The 27,161-nt window shown below is 41.9% G+C and overlaps 1 protein-coding gene across 1 annotated transcript; it reads right to left on the bottom strand.

Moving 5' to 3' along the window:
• FAM76A (family with sequence similarity 76 member A) lies at positions 1-25,084 on the bottom strand. Its single transcript, XM_058718433.1, has 9 exons — positions 24,649-25,084; positions 23,306-23,370; positions 20,190-20,244; positions 19,297-19,449; positions 16,483-16,640; positions 12,194-12,280; positions 6,332-6,467; positions 3,082-3,183; positions 1-2,331 (listed from the first exon to the last, which is right to left on the bottom strand). Exons 1-9 carry the CDS (start codon positions 24,727-24,729, stop codon positions 2,245-2,247), a joined length of 924 nt encoding a protein of 307 aa, XP_058574416.1. The 5' UTR covers positions 24,730-25,084; the 3' UTR covers positions 1-2,244.
• Between the last annotated feature and the right edge of the window lie 2,077 nt (positions 25,085-27,161).

Consider the following 27,161-nt stretch of genomic DNA (forward strand, 5'->3'; position numbering starts at 1 on the left):
TTGACTCAATGTGAATTTTTATTAACACACGTTTTTCAAAGTTTGTACAAACCAAAACATTCCTGTGTTTCAAAGTGTCCATTATACAAACATACAAATAAACAAAAGGTGTTACCAAAAGTTAGCTACTCAATTTCATGGTAAAACAGTGTCATGATTTTTAAAAACCAAAACTTCAAGACTGAGGTTTCTTCCTTCACTTTTTGGAACTTGTGGAAAGTTAGAAAATGTGTGAATCTGCTTTGTATTAAATGCCAACACCTTAAAAAAAGATTTAGTATAAAACTAAGTATGTGTTTTTATATTGTCATTTCATGAAACAGAATTTCTCAAGTCTTCCAAATTAAAAAAAAAAAACAAACCCAAAACCATGACTGTAACTTTTTTTCATAATCTTTTCCCCAGAGTCAAACGTAAATGCATCTGAAAAATATTATCTGACAGTTTATCTTTACCTAAAAGTTTCTCATTCAAAAAGTTACAAAAGTGTTTAGCACTGTCGTCTCCCTTGCTTGGAAGGGAAAATGACCTCCCCTACTAGAGTGATAGATGAGCAACGTGGTCCATTGTTTCTTTTATCAGAAAGAAGCCACCCATTTCCACATTTCTGTCCAATTCTGTGCATGGCTCCACTTGTGAGAATGTTATCACAGATTACAAGCACTGGCTTTTAGGAAATGCCTAGCAAGTTAAACTGACTGCTTACAATTTTGGTGCACTGAGGTACAAAGTTCATCTGTCCTCATGGTTACCTCGAGCCTCAGGACCCCTCTGCATTAATGATTCCAAGGTAGTTGATTTTACTGTGTTTCACGGCACATCACACACCTCTCATTTCTTTCACAAACATCCCATGGAGAACCTGAGAGAATGGCGAGAAGTGCAAATCTATCTCCTCTCCCGGAAAAGTAAACCCATGTGCCTGCTCAGTCAGGAAGGGAAAGGTGGACACAAACAATTCTGGCTGAGGCCAAGCTGCTTCTGCCAAGCACCTGTCTTCAAGAAACGCCCTTTTCCCACTAAAAGCAGGGAGTGTGCAGGCTGGGATGGATGAGGAGGAAGGGGGAGAAGGTACAGTGACAGCATTTCTCCCGCTCAGACTCAAGAGTCCATACTTGAGCAGCTCGTACTAACCCCCAAAATGCTCTGTAGTTCAAATATTATCCATTTTGAATCTGCTCATTAAAAAAAAAAGCTCTCTGACAATGGCCCAATGTAACGACCGATATAAGTAAAGGGTATTTTTTTTTCTTTAAAAAGAAGTGGCAGTGTGAGAATTTAAAATCAGTCACATAAAACAATCTAGAAAGGGGTAGGGGAGGGAAACGTCCAGTAAAACCTGGACAACCTTTCTTTCTGCCCTTACTTAAAAAGACAGACTGTTCAAATCTTTGCTACCTCCCCTAAGCATCTCCTTAAATGCTCTTCCAAGAAGTCCTCCAAAAGGCACTTAACTCCACACTGATGCACTGAATTGTTGCACCATAGCAATCAGTTTTTAAGACTCCAAGGTAACAAGAAAAGGTCTTATTCCTTTACTAAAAGGTAGAGAGAAGGGCTTTTTTTTTTTCTTTTTAAGAGGCATCACTTTTACAAGAACAAGCTAGGCTACCATTATTCCTTTATCAAGAAAAAGTTTCTTTTTTTTAAAAAATAAATAAAATTCTGGCTATACATAGTACAAAGTCATACATAATATACCTGGAAAAAAACCCAAGAGTATACCCTGAAGCAAAAGGTTTATTGGAGAGAGAAAGCCTCTTCCATTGTACCAAGTCTTAAGGTGGCAGTTTTCAAAGTTCAGAGGGTGGCAGTGATATGTATGTAATTAATGCCAAACTATTTGCTCATGGGTATGGCAGGATGTGATGGACCAAAAAAAAAAAAAAAAAAAAAAAAAAAATTCTGCACATAACACTGAACAGTGACTGCCACACACACACACACACACACACACAGAGTAGTGCCAAAAGAGAGAGAGAGACAGAGAGTAGTACTCGGGGTGGGGTTGGGGGGAGTGAGAGTATGAGACAGAGAGCTTGGAACCCCAAACATCCAAGCATGCAGTCATGACACAGCATAAACCAGGTGTTTCCATTCAGCCCACCACAATCCCACAAAGAAGGATAACTGTAATAAAATAGAGATTTCTTAAGAAAGCTTGCAATTCACAGAGAACAGCCAGGTCACCAACCCTCACCCAGGAACCCCTTCGCTGTTGGCTGGGAGCCTCCTCATGGTCTCTCACGGAGAGGTGATAGCTCCTGACTTCTCAGACTTCTTGCTCTTGGACAAGGCAGCTGCCTGCTTCAGGAGCTCTCGGTTTTTGGCCTAAACAAAAAAATCAGTGCAAGGATATTTTAACAGGACAGGACATGTTTTTCATGCAGATGCTAAGGCAGACAACGTAAAGGGTCAGCAAGAGAACAAATTCTAGAGGCAGAAATCAACAGAAAGCTCCAGGGCTTGGTTCAGGGGAAGGAAGTATTTGCTAGAGGTTAATCAGCACACTTCAATCTCCTGGGATCCACTGTTACAAAAGGATGCTTTGTGCAACACAAACAAACCGTGGAGTGCCTTAACGTGTTGGATAAACAGAATTTATAATCCAGACATCTGGAATCACATCTGGCTTATCCAAAACTCAAAACGCACATTTATTAATTCCAGTTTTTGAGGGAAAGAGATCAGAACACACCCAACAACGAAATAGTAAAAGACAGCTAATAAGGTAGATTAAATATGATTTTGTCAATATTTTGAAAACAAAAAAAAAAATCTAAGAGATAAATCACTTAAAATACAATCAGCTAAATACACCAGGGTTATCACATAAAACAAGCAGACTCGGGGTACCCGGGTGGCTCAGTTGGTTAAGTGTCCAACTTTGGCTCAAGTCATGATCTCGTAGTTCATGAGTTCGAGCCCCACGTCAGGCTCTGTGCTGACAGCTTGGAGCCTGGAGCCTGCTTCAGATTCTGTGTCTCTCTCTCCCTGTCTGCCCCTCCCCTGCTCATGTTCTGTTTCTCTCTCTCTCTCAAAAATAAATAAACATTAAAACAAACAAACAGGCAGACTCACCTGTAATTGCTCTGTGACTTCTTTGTGGGTCTTCTCCATCTGGTTCATTTTGGCTCTCATCTGAGATTCTTGGTATTGAAAATCAGCCTTCAACTCTGTGATCTGAGAGGGGGGAAAAGGCAGACTGACTGAAGAAATCTCTGTGCAGTACAATGATGAATGTTCTGGCAGCAGAGAGCTAAATGGTTCCTCAAATTAATGAAATCCAGGGCTCTTCGGAAGATCCCTAACTAAGCCAAAGCCAGGGAATTCTGTATCCTATTTATCCTAAAGATTTCTTAAAAATTACACAAAATCCTGACACAGCCATTTCTGATACCTCATCACTGACAGGTTTTAAAAATTTTATGTATTTAATACCTGCCAATAATCCTCCAAATAAATCAGTGATTACAATATGACACAATATGACTGACTGTGAGAAGCCAGGAGAATAACAGCTATTGCCATTTACTAATTTTTTAACCCTGTTCTAGGTAAACTGTTTGATATTTACACACACACACACACACACAATTTTTTTTTTTTTGAGTAATCTCTACACCTAAGATGGGGCTTGAACTCACGACCCCAAGATCAAGAGTTGCATGCTCTTCTGAGCTAGCCAGGCACCCCAAACTGTTTGATTATATTATTTCATTCAATCCTATGATAAACCTGTCTGTGGCGGGCAATATTATTTTTCCCATTTTACAGATGGGAAAACAATGGCTTAGAATGGCTTAAGTTGGGGTGCCTGGGTGGCTCAGTCGGTTAAGCGTCTGACTTCAGCTCAGGTCATGATCTCACAGTTCGTGAGTTTGAGCCCCGTGTTGGGCTCTGTGCTGACAGCTCGGAGCCTGGAGACTTCTTCAGATACTGTGTCTCCCTCTCTCTGCTCCTCCCCCCACTCACACACTGTCGCTGTCTCTCAAAAATAAATAAAAAACATAAAAAAAAAAAAAAAAAAAAAAAAAAAAAAGAATGGCTTAAGGAACATGGCCATGCTCATACATGTTAGCAAGAGACGAGCTAGAATTCAAACCCCAGGCCTTCTTCTATTGACTATGCTATTCAAGGAGCAGGGAGGAGATATCTAAGAGAGGGAAGTGATGTGTGAGCTGAGTTTCGAGGTACATGAGGTACAGCTGGCACACAAGGTAAGGAAAACGACATCCAAGCACAGGAAACTGTACAGGCACAGCCAGAGAGTGTGAGGTAACTGACAGCTTGTTCAAATGACTGATGAGCGGGGTGCCTGGGTGGCTTGGTCAGTTAAGCGTCCGACTTCGGCTCAGGTCACGATCTCATGGTCCGTGAGTTCGAGCCCCGCGTCGGGCTCTGTGCCGACAGCTCAGAGCCTGGAGCCTGTTTCAGATTCTGTGTCTCCCTCTCTCTGTGACCCTCCCCCGTTTATGCTCTGTCTCTCTCTGTCTCAAAAATAAATAAACGTTAAAAAAAAAAAAATTAATCAAATGACTGATGAGCATGGAGAGTGACATTGATGCTGTAGATAGGCAGGTATGTTGTAGAAGGGCCTGTGTTCCAAGCCAAGGAGTGTGACCTTGATCCTGAAAGTGCTGAGAAACAATCTATGTTTTTGCTCCTTTTAAAACCCTCACTTTGCAAATCAGTAGAAACAAGTTGTTCATTTTGTCTCTTTTGCAAAAACCCTTTTATTATGTGCTATTCTGATCTTGTCTATGAAGAAAATATACTTGGGTCTGCTTTCATCTGACAGTCATGTTGTAAAGTGGAAAGTATACTGGTCTCGAACTTCCCATGAATCTCTATCTTACTGGCAGAAGAAAGCATAGCCTAGTAGAAAGAATGGCAGAGTCAGGAAGACTTGCCATTTACTAATTGTGTGATGTGATATGTCATTTAATATCTTTGGGTCCGTTTCCTCATCTATAAAATGAGGTTGAAATTAGATGGACAGAATGCATGTAAATATTTTAACAATATAAATGCCTTTGTTAGCCACTCAGAATGAATCCTAGCACTCCAAACTTGGCACAAGAAAACATACAGCCTCAGAGCAAAAAAGAAAACTAAGAGAAGGATTGGAACCCTAAGAGAAAAAATATTGGAGGATACTTTTCATCTACAAAATGATGACAATAGTAATTCCTATCTCAAAGGTCTGTTATGAGGATAAATGGATTAATACATAGAAGGCGCTTAGAACAGAGTCAGGCACATACTTAAGTATCCAATAAAAGTTTAGCTATTATTGTTACTAATATATTAAGACAAAAAGAAGATACTCTTTGGGAACTTAAAAGTAAGAGGGGCACCTGGGTGGCTCAGCTGGGCGTCCAACTCTTAATCTGGGCTCAGGCAATGATCGCAGGGTCTTGGGATCAAGCCCCATGTTGGGCTCCACATTGAGCATGGAGCCTGCTTGGGATTCTCTCTCCCTCTGCCTCTCCCTCTCTCTCTCTCCCCCTCTGCCACTCTCCCCCACTCTCTCTGTCTCTCTAAAATAAAAAAGAAAAGAAAAATAACCTAAAAATAAGAGAAATAGACCTGAATCTCAAGAAGGATGTAAAAAGTTCCCTTAAAGAAGGAGGATGACTGTTAGACCAGGGTAAGACTTAACTGAAGATGTTAATGTGTTTAAAGAATGGGTCACTCAGGGAGTTGTCAGTAATGGAAGCAAAGTGATGTAAGAGTCATGGAGGAAGGCCTACCCGACCATTGTCCAGGAAGGAGGGAAACCTGGCCCACATATTTTAAGTATTACTGTCTCACGGGCATGGCCATCCCAATACCAGAGACGGAGGTATCAGGTTCTCAGCCTGAGAGCATTAAAAATTCCAATTACATAACAACCTCCTCTTGTCCCAACTCCATGTTCATTCAGCGCCTTCTGATTACAACTTTCCAAGGCAGTTCATGCTGAGAAATGTAGCAGTCAGTTATGCCCCCCTGTGAATTAAGGGGGGCACTGTAGTTTCACACATCACCTCTGTAAGCCTGGTAAACATGAGTGAAACTTCCTCCGAATGTTGAGAAAAGTCAACTTTCTAAATGCACCTGACCAAGGCAGAGTGAGGGTTCTCTCTCACAGTAACAGCAGATCGCGAGTCACCTTGGCAGACAGTAAGCCTCTCCCACGATACCCCAACCTTGACACTGGATCCCTCAAAGCTTCAGTGGTCAGTACCAAGTAAGTATCAGTTAAACACAGTTAGCACCATGCCCTATGGTACCACATGCTTACCCTTGCACCATTCTGGTCTGAGAGGCATTAACAAAACTGTACCTTCTTCTCTTTCTCTAAAATCATTTGATCCTTTTGATGCAGCATCTTCTTCAGAGTGGCCACTTCTTCCTTCAGTTGGGCGATGATGACAAAGTGGTCAGTGCCTGGTGAGTCCAGGGCCAGGTCTGGGGAAAAGCTGAGTAGAAAAATGGAGAGGGAAAAATCGTAACTTGGAGGGATAAACTTTTTTTTACTTGAGGACACACCATGGACCACTTGACTACAAGCTCCAGAGTAGGAGCAACTATTTGAATTCCCAGCAGGAAGTACAATGCTCCACACACGCCACACTCAATAGCATTTGCTAAACTGCACAGGCGAGGCGATCATCAGATCTTGGTTCTTTATGTTCTGCTCCAAAGCACCATGTATGGTGCAGCTGTTAAGAAGCTGCTGCATCCCATTCCAGGAGCAGTCAGTCCCTTTTAAAAATTAGAAGAAGATGAAATTAATAGGAAGGAAGCCAACTTCCCCTACACTGCAAATGGCCTGTTGACTACCACTTCCAATATCAAGAATCCAGTGATAATCAGGAAAGAAACAGGTGATAAAATCCAGAGTCACACCATAACCTGGGGTTTCAACAGATTCTTCTCAGTAACAGTACCTGAGCACTTCATTTTGTTAAAGTGCCAGGTGAACTCTGTCTTTTTTGGAGAGTTTTGTAACCAGGCCTAGTTCCAGGGAATCTGTGAATGCCTGACGTTGCATATAGAATTCGGTGTATACATACAATGGATGGTTTCTAGGGTGAGGATCCACAACGTTCCCTGGTTGGTCAGAGATGTCTTAGGCCCAAAACAAGTTAAGGAATCACTGCCAGAAGAGTCAAGTCCTGCCCTTCTCCAGAGACTGCCCAAAGAAACCTCCTTACCCTTCCCAGGGCAACCTTTAAAGTAAAACACAAACCTGTTTTTCCTAAGCAGTCAGTGGAATATTGATTCGAGACTCCCTAGATCAATACAGCAATGACTCTAGTTCATCTTGAACTACAGCTAATAACCAGCATTTCTCTACATGGGCAGAAACTCCAAATAGCGAGTGGAATCACTGAACATCCTCAGTTACCAAGTCAAACATTTCTATGGCTAGAAGACATGGTTGACTGCTAAGAATATTCTCTCTTGGTCTACATGAGGCATGTAAGAAGAACAGCAGAAGAAGAATGAACTGGTGCTTTCTTAACTCATGAATATGCAGAATTACTGGGTGACGAAAAGTAAAAGCAACATAATAAAACAAGGTAAGCAGGAGAAAATGCTGAAAGGACCCATCAAAGTCTCCTCTACCAGTTTCAATACCTGCCAAGGGACTGTCTTCCCTCAATCCAAAAGATTTTCTTTAAACCCATAACTAGAGTGACAAATGAAACAGTGTAATGGGCTAGTATAAATCTTGTGCTCCCGAAAGCTTCTAATGCTCTGCCCACCTGCTTCTCAAGAGAGGATTTTTCCCATACCACTATTGTTGACAAAACCAGTCATGTCTGTCCTGTTAGGGCCTGACCTTTCTAACTGTCTAACTTCTGACTAATAAGAACTGTTGGAAATCAAATGAAAACAGATGGCTAGGTTAGCAAGGCAGAAAATCAGATCCAGTCTCTTTCCAAGTATCTCCAACAAAAGGGTAAGGCCACACAAAGTAAGTCTAATTTTTCAGGCATATTTCAAATGGAGAATAAAATAAAACTAGGGTTTTATGAGGAGGGGCACTTGGCTGGCTCAGTTCACGGAGCATGTGACCCTTGTTCTCGGGGTGGTAGGCTTGAGCCCCACATTGGGTGTAGAGATTACTTAAAAACTCTTAAAAAAAAAAAAACTACAAAGAAAGGAAAGGAATATCCTTTAGAAACAATCAACAGGTATGCCTTATCGCCAATGGAACAACAAACAAATAGATCAAAAACTAGCTGGTACGTTTTCTCAGGGAAGGAAAGCTAGAAATGAACTCAGATCTTTCTCAAAGTGAAAAGTTCTTGCTATGGAGCACCCGGGTGACTCAGCCAGTTAAGCATCCAACTCTCGAACCTGGCTCAGGTCAAGATCTTACAGTTCGAGGGGCACCTGGGTGTCTCGGTCGGTTAAGCATACGACTTCGACTCAGGTCACGATCTCATGGTTCTTGGGTTCGAGCCCCACGTCGGGCTCTGTGTCTACAACTCAGAGCCTGGAGTCTGCTTCATCTGTGTCTCCCTCTCTCTCTGCCCTTCCCCTGCTCGTTCTCTGCCTCTGTCTCTCAAAAATAAACATTAAAAAAAAAATCTTACACTTTGTGAGAGAGAGCCCTAGGTCAGGCTCTGCACTGACAGCATGGAGCCTGCTTGGGATTGTGTCTCTCTCTCCCTCTCTCTCTCTCTCTCTCTCTCTCTCTATCCTCTCTTGCACATGTGCACTCTTTCTCTCTCTCAAAATACATAAACTTAAAAAAAAGTTTTTGCTATGATTTCAGCAAACTAGAAAATATGAGAGGGAGGCTATGAATTTTGTGGGATACTAAAAAAAAAATGACCAAGGCATTTAAAATTTTTTTTTCAGTTTATGTATTTATTTTGAGAGAGAGAGAGAGAGAGAAAGCATGCACCCGCACATGCATGTGCGCACACAAGCTGGGGAGGGGCAGACAGGCAGGCAGAGAGAGAGAATCCCAAGCAGACTCCATACTGTTAGCACAGAGCCTGGTGTGGGCCTCAAACCCATGAACTATGAGATCATGATCTGAGCCAAAGTCGGCCGCTTAACCAACTGAGCCACCCAGGCGCCCCCAGAGGCATTGTAGAAGTATAAAACTATTCGAGAAAAGGTTTTATAAAAAACCTGAAGTGATGCATTCTCTCAGTACAATATGGAAGGCTAATGGAGAAAGAAAGAGAGGAAAAAAAAATCAAATATGTCTCAATATTTAAAAAATAGGAGTGGAAGGGCGCCTGGGTGGCTCAGTTGGTTAAGTGTCTGACTTCGGCTCAGGTCATGATCTTGCAGTTTTGTAGGTTCGAACCCCACGTTGGGCTCTATGCTGACAGCTCAGAGTCTGGAGCCTGCTTCAGATTCTGTGTCTCCCTCTCTCTCTGCCCATTCCCTGCTCATGCTCTGTCTCTCTCTCTCTCTCTCTCTCTCTCTCTCTCAAATAAATAAACATTAAAAAAAATAGTAAGAGTGGAGAATGGTAGAATAGAAAGGAGAATGGAAAGCTGTTAGAGAGCAGCTTGCAGAAAAGGGGATAACAATGAAAGGACAAGAGCCTATATGGATATTTTCAAAGTGGGGCCAGGAAAGTGGACTACGATCAACTGAAAGCTAAGAGGCGGCTACAATAGATAGTTCAGAAACAAGACCGGTAACCTTTGGTACAGAACTGAATTCAAGATAGATATTCAGTAAAAAAAAAAAAAAAAAAAAAAATGGGGGTTTGCATAACATTACAAAAGGACCATCAAAAAACAGCTTGTCAGAATGTTTTAAAAGTGAGGGAAAAGAAAGAAAAAACTACACAAAAGTAAAAATAAAGGAAAAATGTAACAACTTTTGCTATGAACTTTTAAAAGAAATGCAAACAAGTGGAATTGGTAAGTTAAGACTGCTAATGCAGGAACATTCAAATGGAACTTGTATGTGTATGAAAATAACTTTTGTAGAAGCAGAAAAGTTTTCCAAATTTTCAAGTTATCAGGGCAAGTTATTTTAATAAGCTAGCATCTACATTTCAAGAAAAAAATGATCTCTTAGATCTTTTCCAGATGAGATTGTTAAAGACCATGGTAAGGATCAGTATTTCCTACTTGAGGAAAACAATCATTGCTGGTGATTAGAAGTGATAAAACACTCTCAACAGGGGCACCTGGGTGGTTCAATTGGGTGGGCATTTGGCTCTTGATTCTGGCCCAGGTCATGATCTCCCAGTCATGGGACTGAGCCTTGCGTCAGGCTCTGCACTGACAGGGAGGAGCCTGCTTGGGATTATCTCTCTCCCTCTCTCTCTGCTCCTCCCCCACTCATGCTCTCTCTCTCCCCCAAAATAAACATTTTTTAAAAATCACTCTGAACAGAAAACTTATGTTTTTAGCTTTGTATATCCATAGCAATGGACAGCAAGAATAATGGCAGTATCTTAAGAACAAATAATCTAAAAGAAGGTAAGCTTTAAGGACTGGCTGGTTAAACTAAAGTTAAGAATGCACTTTTTCCAGGTCATTCAAATACAGCCTGGGTCATAAGTGAGCACAGAATCTAAAGGCTGTGGGTCTTGGCTTAGACCTTTATTTTATTTATTTATTTATTTAAAGTTTATTTAGTTTTGACAGAGAGAGACAGAGCATGAGTGGGGGAGGGGCAGAGAGAGGGAGACACAGAATCTGAAGCAGGCTCCAGGTTCCGAGCTGTAAGCACAGAGGCCAGTGCAGGGCTTGAACTCACGGACCACGAGATCATGACCTAAGCTGAAGTCGGAAGCTCAACTGACTGAGCCACCCAGGCACCTCTTGGCTTAGACCTTTATAAAGGCAGGGAATTCAGAAAGGTTCACTCCTTGACATGGTTTTTGTAGGATCAGGCATGCTGGCAGGGGTGATGGGACAATCTTCATGATGGTCAGGATATCTGCTCAAGTAACAGTGAAGCTGATGGTCTTTATGGTTCCTTTCTCCATATAATTTGAACATCCAAGTTAAACATTTCCAGAAGGTTCCATTTGACAAGTATAAAATCAATGATACTAGTGGATAAAAAGGTACCTTGTAGAATCTGAAATCAACTTAATAAAAAAGGTAACAGTAAAGAATAAACTTCATAGATGCTTTGTGTACCCCTAGATGAAATTCGGTCCTGGCAAGCCTATGTGCTAAGTCTACTCCCATTCCCACCACCTGCTGGGAGGGAGAACTGACACTGGGAGTTTTCAGAATGGAGAGGATTTCAAGGCTTTGGAGGAAGAGTATGCCAGTGTCTCACTTCAGGATGCCTGGGCCTGGACAAACAGGAAAATGGTGGCCCCAAGACTCAGCTGGGAAGCAGCCCACTGCACCAACACAGACGGGACACTGTGGATATTAGGACAAAGCAGCTTGCAAGAGGAAGCATCATTCAGATGGAGAGAGGAAGGCAAGGAGTAAATATATGCTTTTAAGACAGGCTTAAAATGCAGTGAAAATATTCAAATGCATCTCATTCTCTGCTGATTCAGTAGCTGCCCTGGGCTTTCTGCATGCTAAGGAAGCATGAATTAGACTAAGAACACTGCCTTAACTCCCAACTTGTCTCTGCTCCACCTCTCAATACCAACTCTTGCCCTGCATGGAGGAGGCCACAGGCACAGAACACAATGAAACGCATATAGCTCCTGACTTCTTAGAATTAGTGTGGGAGAGTTGGGGCGCCTGGGTGGCTCAGTCGGTTAAGCGGCCGACTTCGGCTCGGGTCATGATCTCGCGGTCCGTGGGTTCGAGCCCCGCGTCAGGCTCTGTGCTGACAGCTCAGAGCCTGGAGCCTGTTTCAGATTCTGTGTCTCCCTCTCTCTGACCCTCCCCTGTTCATGCTCTGTCTCTCTCTGTCTCAAAAATAAATAAAAACGTTAAAAAAAAATTAAAAAAAAAAAAAGAATTAGTGTGGGAGAGTTATATGTTGATCGCAGAATTCAGTTGCTACTAAATCGTTATATGTGCTTGTCTTTTAATGACAAGATTAGAGTTATAAACAAATAGCAGCACTGCTTGCTTATTCATAAGATATCAAGTGGCTAATGGAGTGACCCTCGGAGGCTCAATAACAACCCTAGACTAGGTCTAAGGCACACCCTGGAATGTATTCCTGTTTCAGGAACTGTATATGCAGTAACTCAAATGGAAGCATGCACACATACCAATTGGCTTACCTGTCTCCGTTGGTTGTGATTGATTCAAACTTGGATTTTTTCTTTGGGATTTCATTTTGAATTGAAGATGTAGAAAGTGTTTTCTGGCTTTTAATGGCAAAAACAGAGAAACACAAATTAGAAATCAAAGATTTATAAAACATCACAACAAAAGTTTGTTCAAACAGGACCAATGTAATATCACAGCTCCTCCATGAAAGAGCTAATTATTCTTGACTATTAAAATCCACTGAGGTGTTGATTTCATAGGTCCTGGATGCATGGGTAGCTCACTTCCAGAGACCTCCAAAATTCTTACCTTTAATTAAATATTATCTGCTTTATTAACAACTATGGGAACAGAGTCAATAAAATTTTAATAAGACGTGGGGTGCCTGGGTGGCTCAGTCGGTTAAGTGTCAGACTTCAGCTCAGGTCATGATCTCATGGTTTGTGAGTTCGAGCCCCTCATCGGGCTCTGTGCTGACAGCTCAGAGCCTGGAGCCTGCTTCAGGTTCTGTGTCTCCCTCTCTCTCTCCCCCTCCTCTGCTCATGCTCTGTCTCTTGAAAATAAATAAACGTTAAAAAAAATGTTTTTTAAATTTTTAATAAGAAGTAAAACCTACCTTACAGTTTAAGAAAGTACTTTCACATTTAATGTTTCATGCACATCTTCCAAGTCTGTGAGGTATATACAAGGCACTATTTCTACTCTGCAGAAACTGAGGCTCATCAAGTTTAAGTGACCTTCCCAAGGATATATAGCTAGTCAATAGTGAAGCGAGGACTAGATACCAGGTTGAACCCCTAATCCAGTTCTTCTTCAGGATAGTTCTGTGAATCTACTGATATCTGAGTCCCACAAACCACTAAAAATCGGTTATAGACTCAATGAGTTCACCCTCGAGTAAGACCCTTTCTTTCTTGATCTCTTTTCAATTTTTGATACCACTGACCATGCTATCCTTAACCCCCCTTCCAACTTTACTGAGAAATAACTGACAAATTGTATACATGTAAAGTGTACAACATAACATTTTGATAAACGTGTACGTTATGAAATAATCACCAAGAATAAGATAATTACCACATCCATCACCTCACATAACTTTTTTTTTTTTATGGCAAGAATGCTTACAATCTACTCTCAGCAATTTTTTTAATGTTTTTATTTATTTTTGAGACAGAGACAGAGCATGAGCAGGGGAGGGACAGAGAGAGAGGGAGACACAGAATCCGAAGCAGGCTCCAGGCTCCGAGCCGTCAGCACAGAGCCCGACACGGGGCTCGAACTCACGAACCGTGAGATCATGACCTGAGCTGAAGTCGGATGCTTAACCGACTGAGTCACCCAGGCGCCCCAGCAATTTTCAAGTATATAGTATCATATTAAGAATAGCCACTCTGCTGTATATCAGATCCTTAGAACTTACTCTTCTTATAACTTAAAGTTTATACCCCTTGACCTAAATCTCCCCATTTCCTCCTTCCCCAGCCCCTGGCGACCATCATTCTAGTCTCTGTTTCTAAGAAATTGGCTTTTTAAAAAGATTCCTTGTAAAAGTGATACCACAAACTGTATGTGTGTGTGTGTGTGTGTGTGTGTGTGTGTGTATCACATTTTCTTTATCCGTTCATTCATTGTAGGGCATTTATATTGTTTCCATATCTTGGCTATTATGAATAAAGCTGCAATGAACCTGGGGGTGCAGACAGCTCTTCAAGATACTGATTTCATTTCCTTGGGATATATATATACTCATAAATGATTGCTAGATCAAATATATAGTAGCTGTTTTTAATTTTTTGAGGAACCACCATCCTGTTTTCCACAATGGTTGCACCAATTTACCTTCCCACTAATGGTGTATAGGGTTCCCTTTTCTCCACAACCTTGCCAACATTTGTTATCTTTTGTCTGTCTGTCTGTCTGCCTTCCTTCCTTCCTTCCTTTCACAATCTCTGCACCCAAAGTGGGGCTCCAATTCACAACCCTGAGATCAAGAATCTCATGCTCCACCAAACTGAGCCAGCTGGGCACCCCTCTTGACTTTTTCGTAACAGCCATCCTAACAGATGCGGGGTAATATTTCATTGTGGTTTTGGTTTGCATCTCCCTGATGATTAGCAATGTTTAGCACCTCTGTATGTATCTATTGTATATATTCTTTGGAAAAATGTCTATTCGGGTCCTTTGCCCATTTTTTAATTGGATAATTTGCGCTTTTTTTGTTATTCAGTTGTATGAATTCTTCATATATTTTTGATATTAACCGCTTATTAGGTATATGGTTTGCAAATATTCATTCCATCCTTCTTGAGTGCTTCTGTTCTGAATTCTGTTCTCACCCTCCAACTTGAATTCTATCATCAAAGAGCATGGTTTAAACAACTACTTATCATATGGGCTGGAGATGGTGTTCCCCAGGTCACCTGTACCATAATCATCCAGGATGTTTGTAAAACAATGCAGATTCATGGACTCTATCCTAGGTCCTACTGAATTAAACTCTGGGATGACGTTGCAGGAATCTGTACTTTATAATAACTTCTATTCCTACTGACTCTTATGTGCTCCAAACCTTTCTTCTGAGTTTTAGGCTAAAGCTCCCACAAAATTGTTCTTGATGCTCCAACCTCAATTTAAAAAAAAAAAACAACTGAACTTCTCTTTTCTTCCTGTATTCTCTTTCAGTTAAAGAATATACCTATTCATCCAAGTAAGAAACCTGAGAATGATTCTTTACTCACCCAACTCCTGCCCATCTACCTGTTCATTAAATTATCTAAGTTTCTCATAATTCTCCCTCTAAAGTATCTTCTTGAATCTGTCTCTTTTTTTAATTTTTATTTTATTTTTGAGAGAGAGAGTATGAGCAGGGAAGGGGGCAGGGAGAGAGGAAGACACGGAATCTGAAGCAGGCTCCAGGCTTCTGAGCCTGACGTGGGGCTCAAACTCATGGACCGGGAGATCATGACCTGAGCCGAAATCGGATGTTTAACCAACTAAGCCACCCAGGCACCCCCTGAATCTGCCTCTTTGATCTCTGGTGCCATGGCCTTAGTTGAGATTCTAATATTAATACCTCTTACTGTGGACTCTTAAAAAACAGGTTCTTAACTAGCCTCCGGTCTCTTTTTCTTCCAATGTTTTCTCCACAATAATCAGGGTCAGCTTCATGCTCCTTAACGTTTTCAGAATCCCTTTCTCTCCCATTCCCTGGCTCCCAAACATAAGCTCCAGCAACATAAAAGGACCTGCAACTCCTCAGGGCCGTGTGGTCTTACGCCCTCCATTTCTCTGCACACACTATTCCCTCAGCCTAGGATGCTTCTGCCCATCCGTGATCTGATGGTTCCAACTCATCCTAAAATCCAGCCCCAACCCAGCTCTTCTCTGAGCCTCTCTTGCCTGACTCCCCAAGGCAGTTAATTACTACTGCCTCTCATGCCTGCATCTTGATGTTTCCACTGTGGTGCTCATCGAATTATAATGCAATGATTTGATTACAGGTCTGTCTTCCCTACCAGACTGCATACTCTTGGTGAGCAGCATGATTCTTTTATTCATCTCTGCCTTCCTAGCAGAGTCACTGGCCCATGAGAGTACTTAATAATAATGAACAAACAAAATCATAATGGTAACAATAACAAACAGTAATTAAAATATATTGAATGCTTCCCATATGCCAGTTATAAAGCAAACCACTATTCATGCACTATATAATTTATCTCCACAATTCCATGAGGTAATATTATTATTTCCCTATTTTAAAGATGAACAAGCTTGCCCAAGATCCCACACAGAGAACCTGGCAGAGTCAGGATTCAATCGAAAGCCAGAACTCTCAACAACATTACAGATACTCTGAAAGGAAGCTTAAGACAACAATGAAAGGACATCTTTTTGACTGGATTCCCACCAGGACAAACCTAGAACAGCTACCAACCTCCTGGCCAACTATGCATTAAAAAAAGCTGCATCCCTCAGAAAGTGACATGCCCAGTCTTCTAAGGAGATAATCCACTCCAAGGGTGAGGGGAGCATTATAGTCAAAGCAGAACAATTTCACAAACTTTCCAGACACAAGACAAACCAAGTCAGTAAATCCTAATACCTTATGGAAATCTCTCTGGCACTTGGAAGATACATGAACTGTCCAATGTGACAAAGGAGATTCCTCCTAAGGCTAGTAACTAGAGAGAAAAGAAGAGGAAAATTGATACCAAATGGTTTCTTCCATGGCTAATTGTGTATTCCGTCTGACCAATAGGTACCTCTAGTCCTATCTCATGCACCTTGGGGATACCTGTTATAATGGCTGCCACCACTCAGTCGACTATACTGTTCCTTCTCTTGGTGGCTGGCACGGGAAGAGCTGCTCAGGTGTTTCCTCTGCTCTTTGGTCTTCTGAAGGACCCGTTTGTAGGACAGCGTGCACAGCCAGCACAGCAATTTCCCATCTACCTGAAAGACAAGGAGACAAACATGAAGAAGAGAGAATGTAGTACAGAATGGAGCTACTGGGAGCTCCGGACCTCTGGGTTAAGTCCCAATTCTGCCACTTAGGAGGTGTGTGAACTTAGGCAAGTCCTCAACCTCAATTAAATCCCCCTATGCCCTTGTGAAGCAGCTACTGTGATTCCCACTGGAAAGGTGATGACATTGATGCCTAATAAGAGTAAGTAACTCGTCCAGGACCATTCAGCTAGCCCAGGTCAGTAGGACTGCAGAGCTTATACTCCGACTATCATCATATGCTACCTCGTGATTCCTAATTCAGCTTCTCCAGTATCTTAATTCAGGGAAAAGGTGCTCTGGTTGGCAGACAGGAGTATTCTGGTCACTGGAGAGTTAATATCCTCCCATGATAAATTAATGAATTTGGTTCACAGGAGTCAGTTCTCATGAGCCTAAGCATCTCTGAAAAGTACCTCTGGACACTGAAAAAGTTTCTGTACTGCATTCCTTCATTAAAAAAAATATTTACTGAAGAGATTGCTAGTTGCCAGAGGTGGGGAGTGGTGGGTAGGTGAAATGGGTGAAAGTAGTTAAAAGGTATAAACTTCTAGTTAAAGGATAAATAAGTCATGGGGATGTAATGTACAGTATGGTGACTATAGTTAGTAATACTATATTGCATATTTGAAAGTTGCTAAGAGAGTAGATCTTAAAAGTTCTCATCATAAGAAAAAAAATCCCATTAACTGTGTATGGTGACAGATATTTACTGGACTTATTGTGATGATCACTTTCCAATATATACAAATATCAAATCATTATGCTGTACATTTGAAACTGATATATGTTGATTATATCTCAATTTAAAAAATAATCACTTCACTTTTTAAAATTAATTATTTATTTTAGAAAGAGAGAGAGTATGGGTGAGCGAGACGCAGAGAGAGGAAGAAAGAGTATCCTACAAGGGGCAGAGAGAGAGAGCAAGAGAGAGAGAGAATTCCACGCAGGCTCCACACTGTCAGTGCAGAGCCCAAAGCGGGGCTCGAGCTCACCCGACATAGGACTTGAACTCATGAACAATGAGATCATGAGATCATGACCTGAGCCGAAGTCGGATGTTTAACCGACTGAGTAACCTAGGTGCCCCACTTCACTTACTTTTTAAAAAGTAGAAAATGAGAAGCACAATTTTTCTCAGTAAAAAACAGTAAGCTGGAGATATATTTCAGATTAATATTTTGACAGTGTCAGGTAAAAGAGGGGGAAGAAATAGTTCTCGATAAAGTATGACTCTTACCAAAACAAGTAAATATATATATATACATATATATGTATGTGTGTGTGTGTTGTGTGTATCTGTGTGTGTGTGTATGTATATATGTATGTTTGTTTGTTTTGGGCACTTACCATGTGCCAGGCCACTGGAAATGTGGCAGAGAACAAGATGGACAAGGAGCTCACGTTCTAGTGAAGGTAGACAAACATAAGCAAATAGACAAGATAATTTCTCACAATGTTATGCTGTGAAGACAACACAACAGGGTAATATGATAGGGGGTGAGTGAGTTAGTAAAGGGGCTCTGTGAGGAAGTAGCATCTGAGCATGAGGAACCAATTAAGACTGATGGGTGTTATCAGGCAAAATGATAGCCAGTGCAAAGGTAGGAATGAAACTGGCACATTTGAAGGGCTAAAAGGTGGTCAGTGTGGCTGAAACAAGGTGACAGGCGGGAGGTGTAACGTCAGGAGAGACTGAGAGGCAGGTATGGGCAATGTGCACCAGGGAAGGGGGTTGGGATTTGTTCTAAGTGCAGCTGGAAGCCACTGGACGGTTTTAAACAGAACAAATCTAAACCATTTTTAGTTTACTAAGGTACCATCACTCCACCTAGAGCTCTCCTCTATGTCATCTTGGAATTTTTAACTTCAACAGATAGAAACACTTGAAACAGTCAGATAGTGAAACTGGTAATACAAGTGTATCCTAAGTCACAATCTCTCCTTTACAGAGTTCTATAGAATTTTGCCAATCATCGCTTTACTTATACAGGGTACAGATCACTGTTAATTAAGATTCTCATGAAATACCAGCTCATGTAATATTAGAATATAATGGTCCAGGGACGCCTGGCTGGCTCAGTCAGAACATGTGACTCTTGAGCTCAGGGTCAGAAGTTTAAGCCCCACGTTGGGTGTAGAGATGACTTAAAAAAAAAAAAAAAAAAAATATATATATATATATATATATATATATTTTCATGTATATATATATATGAATATATATTTATATATACATGAATATATATAAATATATATATATATATATATATTTTTTTTAAAGAATACAATGGTCCATATTTGCTAAATGAAAACAAAGGCTGAAAATCTTCAAGTTCAAGAACAACTAGGACAGGAACGGAGATTTCTTTGTTATATGTCTTTTTTTTTTTTTTTTTTTTTTAAAGATTTTAAGTCATTTCTACACCCAACATGGGGCCAAAACCCACAACCATGAGATCCAGAGTCGCATGCTCTACTGACTGAGCCAGCCAGTGGCCCTGTTGTGATTTCTTTTTGACACAATTGACCAAACTTAATTTCTCAGAAAGGAAAAAAAAAAACAAAAAACACAACAACAAAACAAAACACAGAGATTTACCTTCTTTCGATCATCCTTCCTGTCAAATGCACATTGCTGCTTACACTGTTCACATGAATAGGGTGGTCCATACTTCTTCTCTGAATTTGTGCAGCGCTGGCATTTGTTGCCGATAAATGCTGCAATTATGTTGCAATACTGACAAGGTTTGGGCTTAAAGAGAGGGGAAAAAAAGGGTCAACTAAGTATATTATAAAATACCACTGCATTTTTTAAAGCAATAATTCCTATTATACAGTTCATCAGTCATTGTAAAAATGTATTCCCAACTTCATAAATTTCCTTCTACACTGATCAAATGAAGCCCAATTCCTAATACTATGTAAAGTGATTTTCTGCACAGGACTATTGATTTTAAAACAAATAAATTAACAAATAACAAAACCCCATTAGAGTATATGCTGGGACTTCTGTAAGAAATTCAACAGAACCAGTTCTTTGGAGAAACCAGTAAGTGCTTCCAAATTTCTGGAAAGGCCTCTTTGCCATTATCACCATATAAACAGGCTGGGAGAATGCCTGCAAGGACATAATATAGAACCCTAACACTGAGAAACCCCCTCCCCCCCAAAAAAGTCATCAAAACGAACAGTCAACTGCTACCAAAGACGTCACATTGTAGGATCCATCTTTCCCATCCTCTTTCCATACTGGTTTCCAAGGCTCTCAAGGAAAATTAGAACGACAATCCCGCCATCATGAACATAAACACAGAAGTTCTCAGTAAGTATTAGCTAGGTTCAAAAGCTCAAGGGCTAGATAAACTTTTCTGAGAAAGTATTTACACATAAGATATTCTAATAAAAATATGGTAGTTATATAAATAGTCCACAGAATGTAAGGTTCCAAGAGACCCAAGAACTCACTGTTAGGTACAGAGAAACTCTACTTACTGTTCCATATAACTGCACATTCTGTGCACACTTCTTGCATATTGTATTGGTTTTACTGTTAAGGAAAAAAGAGACACAATGCTTTTATGAGAAAAAAGTTGCTTCACTTACAATATCTGAAAACTGATTCCTCCTTAAGCCCACAGAATTTGCTCATTGCTAAGTGCCAAGGTGATATTTGGTCTGGACACCTGGTTAACTTAAAGTTAAGTATTTGGCCACTAACTCTTTTATTTATTAATTATTTTATGGTTATTAATTTTATTAGCTCAGATAAAATGAGGTTTTGGTTAAAGTGGACAGTGAGTTATTTCTGAGTATCACATCTCTAAGTATCACTAAACAAAATTAGCAAATATGGACAGGACCCTCAAAAGAATATTATGTTAGACTGAAATGGACTAGCAGTAATTCTCAATTTAGATGAACAGCTGAGAAACTTGAGGTGAGGAATGAAGTATATGCATTTGGAATACTAACTCAGAGATTCTATTCATGTCGACTTTACTCTGTCTACACCCTCCTCTGTAAGTAAAAGCATATGAAAATCCCAGATGTGGGGAAATGGATGCTATGATTAAATATTTTGTCAATATTTCCAATTTCTCTAAGAACTAAGCACTGATCAAAATAAAAACGTCTTCGGTCTTGTGAAGGTCCAGAGACCTGTATTATCTAAATACCTGAGCTGATAAACTGCCTTAGGGGAAAAAAATCATCTTCAAATAAAGTCCAATTCTTCACAAAGAGAGGTACAATAAATGCTTGATGTGCAAGAACAGTTAAAACAATATTCTGGGGCTGAAAATAAAATCACATAAAAATGCAGTCTCATTAGCTATCTTGTGATTATTTTCCCATAAAGTCCTATAAAAGTGACCATAAAGTTAAAACAAAGAAAGACCTCAAAGTACAAAATATTTAAATTAAAGTGAGATATTCAAGTAAAATATTTTCCAGGGCCATTTTCTGCCATTTTAAAGAGACAGGACAAGATGTGAGGCGTATCGAAAGAAACCTCTAGAAAAAGGATTCACATCGGTGATTCCGGAATGTTGAACTTTTAATTTATACTTAGATTTATTACTGAAGAAGTGGGATTTATATGTATCAATATATACAAATGCTCCTGACATCTTGGAAAACAAAGAAGTCATTTCGGAGCACGCAGGTGGCTCAGTCAAGTGTCTGGCTCTTGATCTCAGCTCACGTCATAATCTCGCGGTTTCTTGGATTCAAGCCCCACGTCGGACTCTGCACACTGACTGCGCCAGAGCCTGCTTCGGATTCTCTCTCTCCCTCTCTCTGCCCCTCTTCGACTTGTGCTCTCTCTCTCAAGATAAATAAATAAACTTTAGAAAAAAAGGAAAACCACTCCTATGATCCATCTTGAATCTTTTTTTTTTAAGATTTTATTTTTTTAAGTCATGTCTACACCCAACCTGCAGCTTGAACTTACAACCCCGAGATCAAGAGTTGCGTGCTCCAACAACCGAACCAGCCAGGTGCCTCCATCTTGAATCAATTTTTATGTATGGTGTAAATTCATATCTCACCCTACACCCAAAAATTAGTTCAAGGTGGATCATGGACCCAAATATAAAAGCTGAAACATAAAGCTTCTAGACTATGTTTTATATGTTTCCGTATCTATGAAGGGCTAAAACAGGTAAAACTGATCTACGGTGGGAAGGAAAATCAGAACAGTAGTTGCACGGGGGAAGCGAGAAGAGTGGAGATTGAGTGGGATGAAGCATGAGAGGACTCTGGGCTGACGGTAATGTTCTATATTTTAAAGGGTTGAGGGTTACAGGTCCATATACTGTTTGCGAAACTCATCGAATGATACACTTAAGATTTGAGCATTTCACTGTGCGCAAATTTTACCTCTAAAAAAATAAAGGACCATAAACAAATATCAAACTTTGTTAACGAAATGCATGCTTAAGTATTTAGGATCAAGTATACTGATGTCCACAACTTTAAAATGAATCGGAAATAAGATGGATTAATACACTGAAGGGGCACCTGGGTGGTTCAATTGGTTGAGCACCCAAATCTTGATTTCAGCTCAGATCACAGTCCCAGGGTCTTCAGATCAAGCCCTGCATAGGGATCCGCACTGCACATAGAGCCGGCTTGGAATTCTCTCTCTCCCTCTGCCCCTCTCCCCCGCTCACTCTCTCTCTCTCAAATTAAAAAAAATACATTGATGATAGATGATGCACATAAAGTAAATGTAAACTGTAGAATCGAAGTGGTAGGTATATGAGTGTTTACTGTTTAATTCTTTCAACTTTTTCTGGTTTGAAAATATCCATAATAAAATGTTGGGGAAAATGTTCCCAGAATTGAAATAAGGCTGATTAAAATTAGGTTTCTAGGTCTATGTGTGAGCTAACAAATAGACCCCACCCTGCTTCAAGGAACTGTGACCTACAGTTGCAGGCCCACAGAACTTAACTATACCCATAAACAACTTTGCTGCTATTGAAAACCAATAAACCACTCTGCTGCTGTTAAAAAAGTCTCCCAAAGATATGTGTTCACTTACAACTAAATGTTTTTCACATTTTTAAAAATGAGATTTACATAAGGCAAGTAAATTTCAAATGTGGCTAAGGCTAACAAACCCTTTAACAGAATAGGCACATTTCCAAAAGTGTCTTCTTTTGGCTTAAAAATTCTTCAAGCTTCGAGTATAAGCATACTGAAACCTAAGGCTCATGTTTTACAATTGTGGTTTCTTAGTGTCATAAAGATCATAACCACAATATAAAATGATCAAGGATCTGAAAAGTAACTTTAAAAACTTAAGCAAGGGGCACCTGGCTGGCTCAGTCAGTGGAGCGTTCGACTCAGTCTTGGGGTTGTGAGTTCGAGCCCCTGTTGGGTGCAGAGATTACTTTAAAAAGTCATGAAAAAATTTTAAGCAATCCATGGATAACTAGGGAACAATATGTGTGTTTTATATTCATCAATGTGTTATAATAAAAAAAAAAAACACCCTGCAGAATCCGGGTATAATGCAATCAATTACAGATCTGTACATTGAACAGCAACTAATTAAGAGGAAAAAGCCTGCAAACATCTTTCGTGGTCAATAAAAACTGTACCTCTCCTGCTGGTACTCAGTCCTACAGTAGGTGCACTTCACAACAGGGTGTGCAATCCGACATTCCTGAAATGAAATGAGGATATAATTTAAAAGGCAGTCAGAAATGGAAACAGCCTTCAGTAGGAGGCAGAAGACCTGGGTACTATTCCCAGCATAGCCACTGTGCTTGAGTGAGTCACTTGAACTTTCTGTGCCTTATTTTTCTCTTCTGTAATACTGGCATCACTGCCCTGCACTGATGTGGAAGTTAAGAAAGAATTTATATGGAACTAGTCATAAATTGTAAAACCAAAGTATGTATGAATAAGTCTCAGACTGGGAATCAGAAGCCCTGGATTCTAGTTCCGGTTCTGCCACTTCCACGGTTTGATTTTTGACCAGGTTCACTTGTGAAATGAAATGCTAAGTTAAAATCATTATTGCTGACCTATATGAAACTTCCTTGAAGTCAGTATATATATATCTCAAATGTATATATATTTTTATTTATATAAAGACCAAAAAAATAAAGGCACCCAAACACTTGCGTTCTCTCCTACCCAGTAAACAGAGTGACAAAGTCATAGCCATTTGAGGCAACGGTGACATACAATTACGAGTTACCCATACCAGAGACAAACTCTGGATTATCTGAGAATATCTCAAATCACTCGCAGGACGGCTTCGTGACTTTTAACTGTCACCTCACAGCACTTCTATTAATTTAAAAAGGCAAAGCAGGATGCAAACAACTCAAACGAAAAAAAAAAAAAAAGAACTTGGGCCTTCAAGGGTAAAAACTGAATAGTAGCTGATTAGGGCCAGGATCGAAGGTCACCAACTGGATGCTGAAAAATCCTTTTACTTCGTGCGCTTAATTTGGGGCTTTTCTATAAAGCCTCGCTACCTCCGTCTCTCAGACTGGCCGGAAAGTGCCCGTGAGGCGCCCGAGTTGGAGACTCTCGTCCTAGGCAGCACCCAACTCTGGAGTTCAGTCCCCAGGCAAGGCAGGCGGTTGCTCAGTGTGCAACCAGCGGCGGGGAAGCCAGCCCAAGAGGGAGCTCGGTACGGCCGGTCCGGGTCAAGCCGGGGACCCGCTGTCCCCTCCCCAGACCTTACGGGGTCCGAGAACAATCCCTCGCGGTTGCTAAGCACCCGGACACGCCTGCCGCGGGGGCCTGGACGGCGCCCGGGACTCCCCCACGTGCCCCGCTGGCCCCCAGCGGAGCGGGTGCGGCGCCTCAGCTAGGCGGGCCTGCCACGCCCCGCCCGGGGGACCCCGCCGGGCGGCCCCGCAGAACAGGGGGCTCCGGGCCGAGCCTCTAGCGTCCCAGCTCCCGGCCGCCGCCCCAGCCCGCGCACCTTGCACAGCTGCTGCCCCTGAGACAGCGCCTCGAAGGGGAAGCGCTGGTGGCACTTGGTGCAGGCGTAGAGCGCCGCCATGTCCGGCCCGGGCCACGCTCACCGCCCAGCCGACCGGCCCACCGCTTTATCTGACAGTCTAAGGGACAAGCTGGCGGCGGCGGCGGCAGCGGCGGCGGCAGCAGGCTGCGGGCTGCGGCGGGCGGGCGGGCCGGCGAGTGCGGGCGGATCTGGGCGGGCGCGGCGGCGCTGGTCGCCCGTTCACTGGTTCACTTCGACGTCCATCAAGCACAAAGGGGCAGAACACGGAGTTTGGGACAATTCTGATTCGGCCTGAACTGGAGTACGCCACTTATGACGCGCGCGGCCTCGATTATGTAAAGCGCAGTCACGCGGGGGCGCCACTAGGTGGTACCTTCCCCGCCCGGGACCTCGGAAGCTCCCAGGCTCCTCCCACTTCGCTCTTTGTTCCCGCCCTCGCTCCGCCTCTCCCCTGATGCGATCGCAACTGCACCTCTCGCGATACCTTAGCGGAGTTGTGATGTTTTGGTTTCCATGGAGCTGCCGTCTGGGAGTAGGAGGGGTGCGGTTGCGCCAAGAGCTGCGCATTGTTGAACTAGAACTCGAGCAAGATCCCGAGCCTGAGAAAGGTGGGGGGCTTGTGAGAGAACTCCACCATCATCTGGACAGGAGGGGCCCGCACTAGGGAGGGAGAAGAGGAAACCATGAGAAACAACGTAAAAGGGGTGCCCTCTGTCTGAGATCCCTGAAAAGAGGGGGGGACTGTAGGATCGTTGACCTCCAGAGAGAAAGGGGGAAGCCCCAGAAACAGGATCCCTGTGTTGAGAAAGAGGGATGCTAGAGTGATGACAGCCGCCCCAGGACGAAGTAGAAAAATACTAAGGCGAGGCTCTCCACCCCTTACAGTCTTTCCGCTCTGGTGGCCTCCCTCAGAGTGCGATGCAATTGGCCCAAGGCCTGCTTCCTACTTTGTGTTCCCAGTTGCAACCCCAGCTTCTCTTGCAGACAACCAGCTGGGCTTTCCCGGCTGCCCCTGCCCCTGCCCCCTCCCCCACCCCACCCCCTCTACCCCCTCCCCCACCCACCCCCCCACCCCCCAAGGCAAGCCACACCCTCCTGGCTACTCTGCCTCTCTTCAGCTTTCAGCTTGGCACACATAAGGGCTGCCCAAGGAATTATGAACTTCTTATTCTTGAGACTTTGGCAAAACTTCCTGCAATACTGACCTTTCCAAGTGCCTGCCCCATAGATGCTCCTGGGCTTAGAATATTTTTGGTTCTGCCAACCACCTATACAGTACTAATTGAAGTTTTCCTTCAACGTGCATTTTTTAACAATTGAGGACGCACTTATAGTTTCTAAGTCCCTGGCCCAACAAAATTTACTGTCTCTGAAACCCAAATCCAGCCCTTTTCTTGGGGGGGGGGGGCTGCCCAAAGATGCGTGTTAATCAAAGGATTAGGCTCTGGGGTCAGAAAACTAAGTATGGTTCAAAATCCCTGTCCCACATTTACTAGTTATATAACGTTGGACTTACCACTGAACTTCTCAGGGCCTCGCTTTCCTCAATTGTACAACCAGATCATTGTGAGGATCAAAAACAGTACCTGGAAGGTAACGGGAAGCTACTTAATAAGTTTGGTGTTTTAGTTTGGAGTGATGGAAATGTTTTGGAACTAGATAGAGGTAGTGATTGTATAACATTGTGAATGTACTAATTGCCACTGAATTGTTCACTTTAAAATGTTTAATGTTATATTATGTGAATTTCACCTTAAATCATTTTTTAAAAATGTAGCCTTTGTAGGCTCAGGAGCTAGACTGCATGGTTTTGAATCCCAGCTCTATCGCTTAGAAGCTGTACTACTTTGGTCACATTAACAACAAAATAAACAGACCAGAAACAGTACATGGAGGTTGGTACACTAGGTAAATGTTCATTATTAGAAAGAAAAACTGTGTTTCTTATTAAGGAAATGTTGGTGGATTTGTAAACACAGCATCATGTAAACACAGCATCCCTTCTACTCACATACATAACCCCACCCTGGGCTTTGGGCCTCTCTGTGTTCCGGTTCTGATCTCCAATGTATTACCTACCAGTTTTGTAATTGCCTATTTACACATTTTTCATCCATCAGACTATATAGCATTATGGAATAGAAGGACCCTATCTTGGTTGTCTCTGTATCCTCGTTACTCAGTTCAGGGTGAATTGATCCATTCTTTCAACAGATTCTTACTAAGTATTCACTATGTACCAGGCTCTGGCTTAGGCACCAGGTGCGTAAAACTGATGTGAATCCTGAGCTCGTGAAGCCAAAAGTCTAGTAACGAAGATAGTCAAATAGCAAGGACTATGAATGATGAGACGTACTGCAGGGATAGAGAACAATGTTGGGGTACAGGAGAAGGTAAGGGGAGTCACCTGGGTAGAGAAGGCCAAGGAATAATTTTCTGAGGAGGTGCCAAGATGTCAAGGTCAAGAAGAA

Source organism: Neofelis nebulosa, chromosome 2, assembly GCF_028018385.1.
Source record: "Neofelis nebulosa isolate mNeoNeb1 chromosome 2, mNeoNeb1.pri, whole genome shotgun sequence".
NCBI lineage: Eukaryota > Metazoa > Chordata > Mammalia > Carnivora > Felidae > Neofelis > Neofelis nebulosa.

Coding starts and splice junctions, on each gene's coding strand:
- FAM76A (XM_058718433.1), bottom strand. CDS start 24,729: ATGGCGGCGCTCTACGCCTGCACCAAGTGCCACCAGCGCTTCCCCTTC. Junction 20,245..23,305: donor ACTGAGTACCAGCAGGAGAG/GTACAGTTTTTA, acceptor TTTCCTTAACAG/TAAAACCAATACAATATGCA. Junction 12,281..16,482: donor GGTGGCAGCCATTATAACAG/GTATCCCCAAGG, acceptor TGCCATTAAAAG/CCAGAAAACACTTTCTACAT.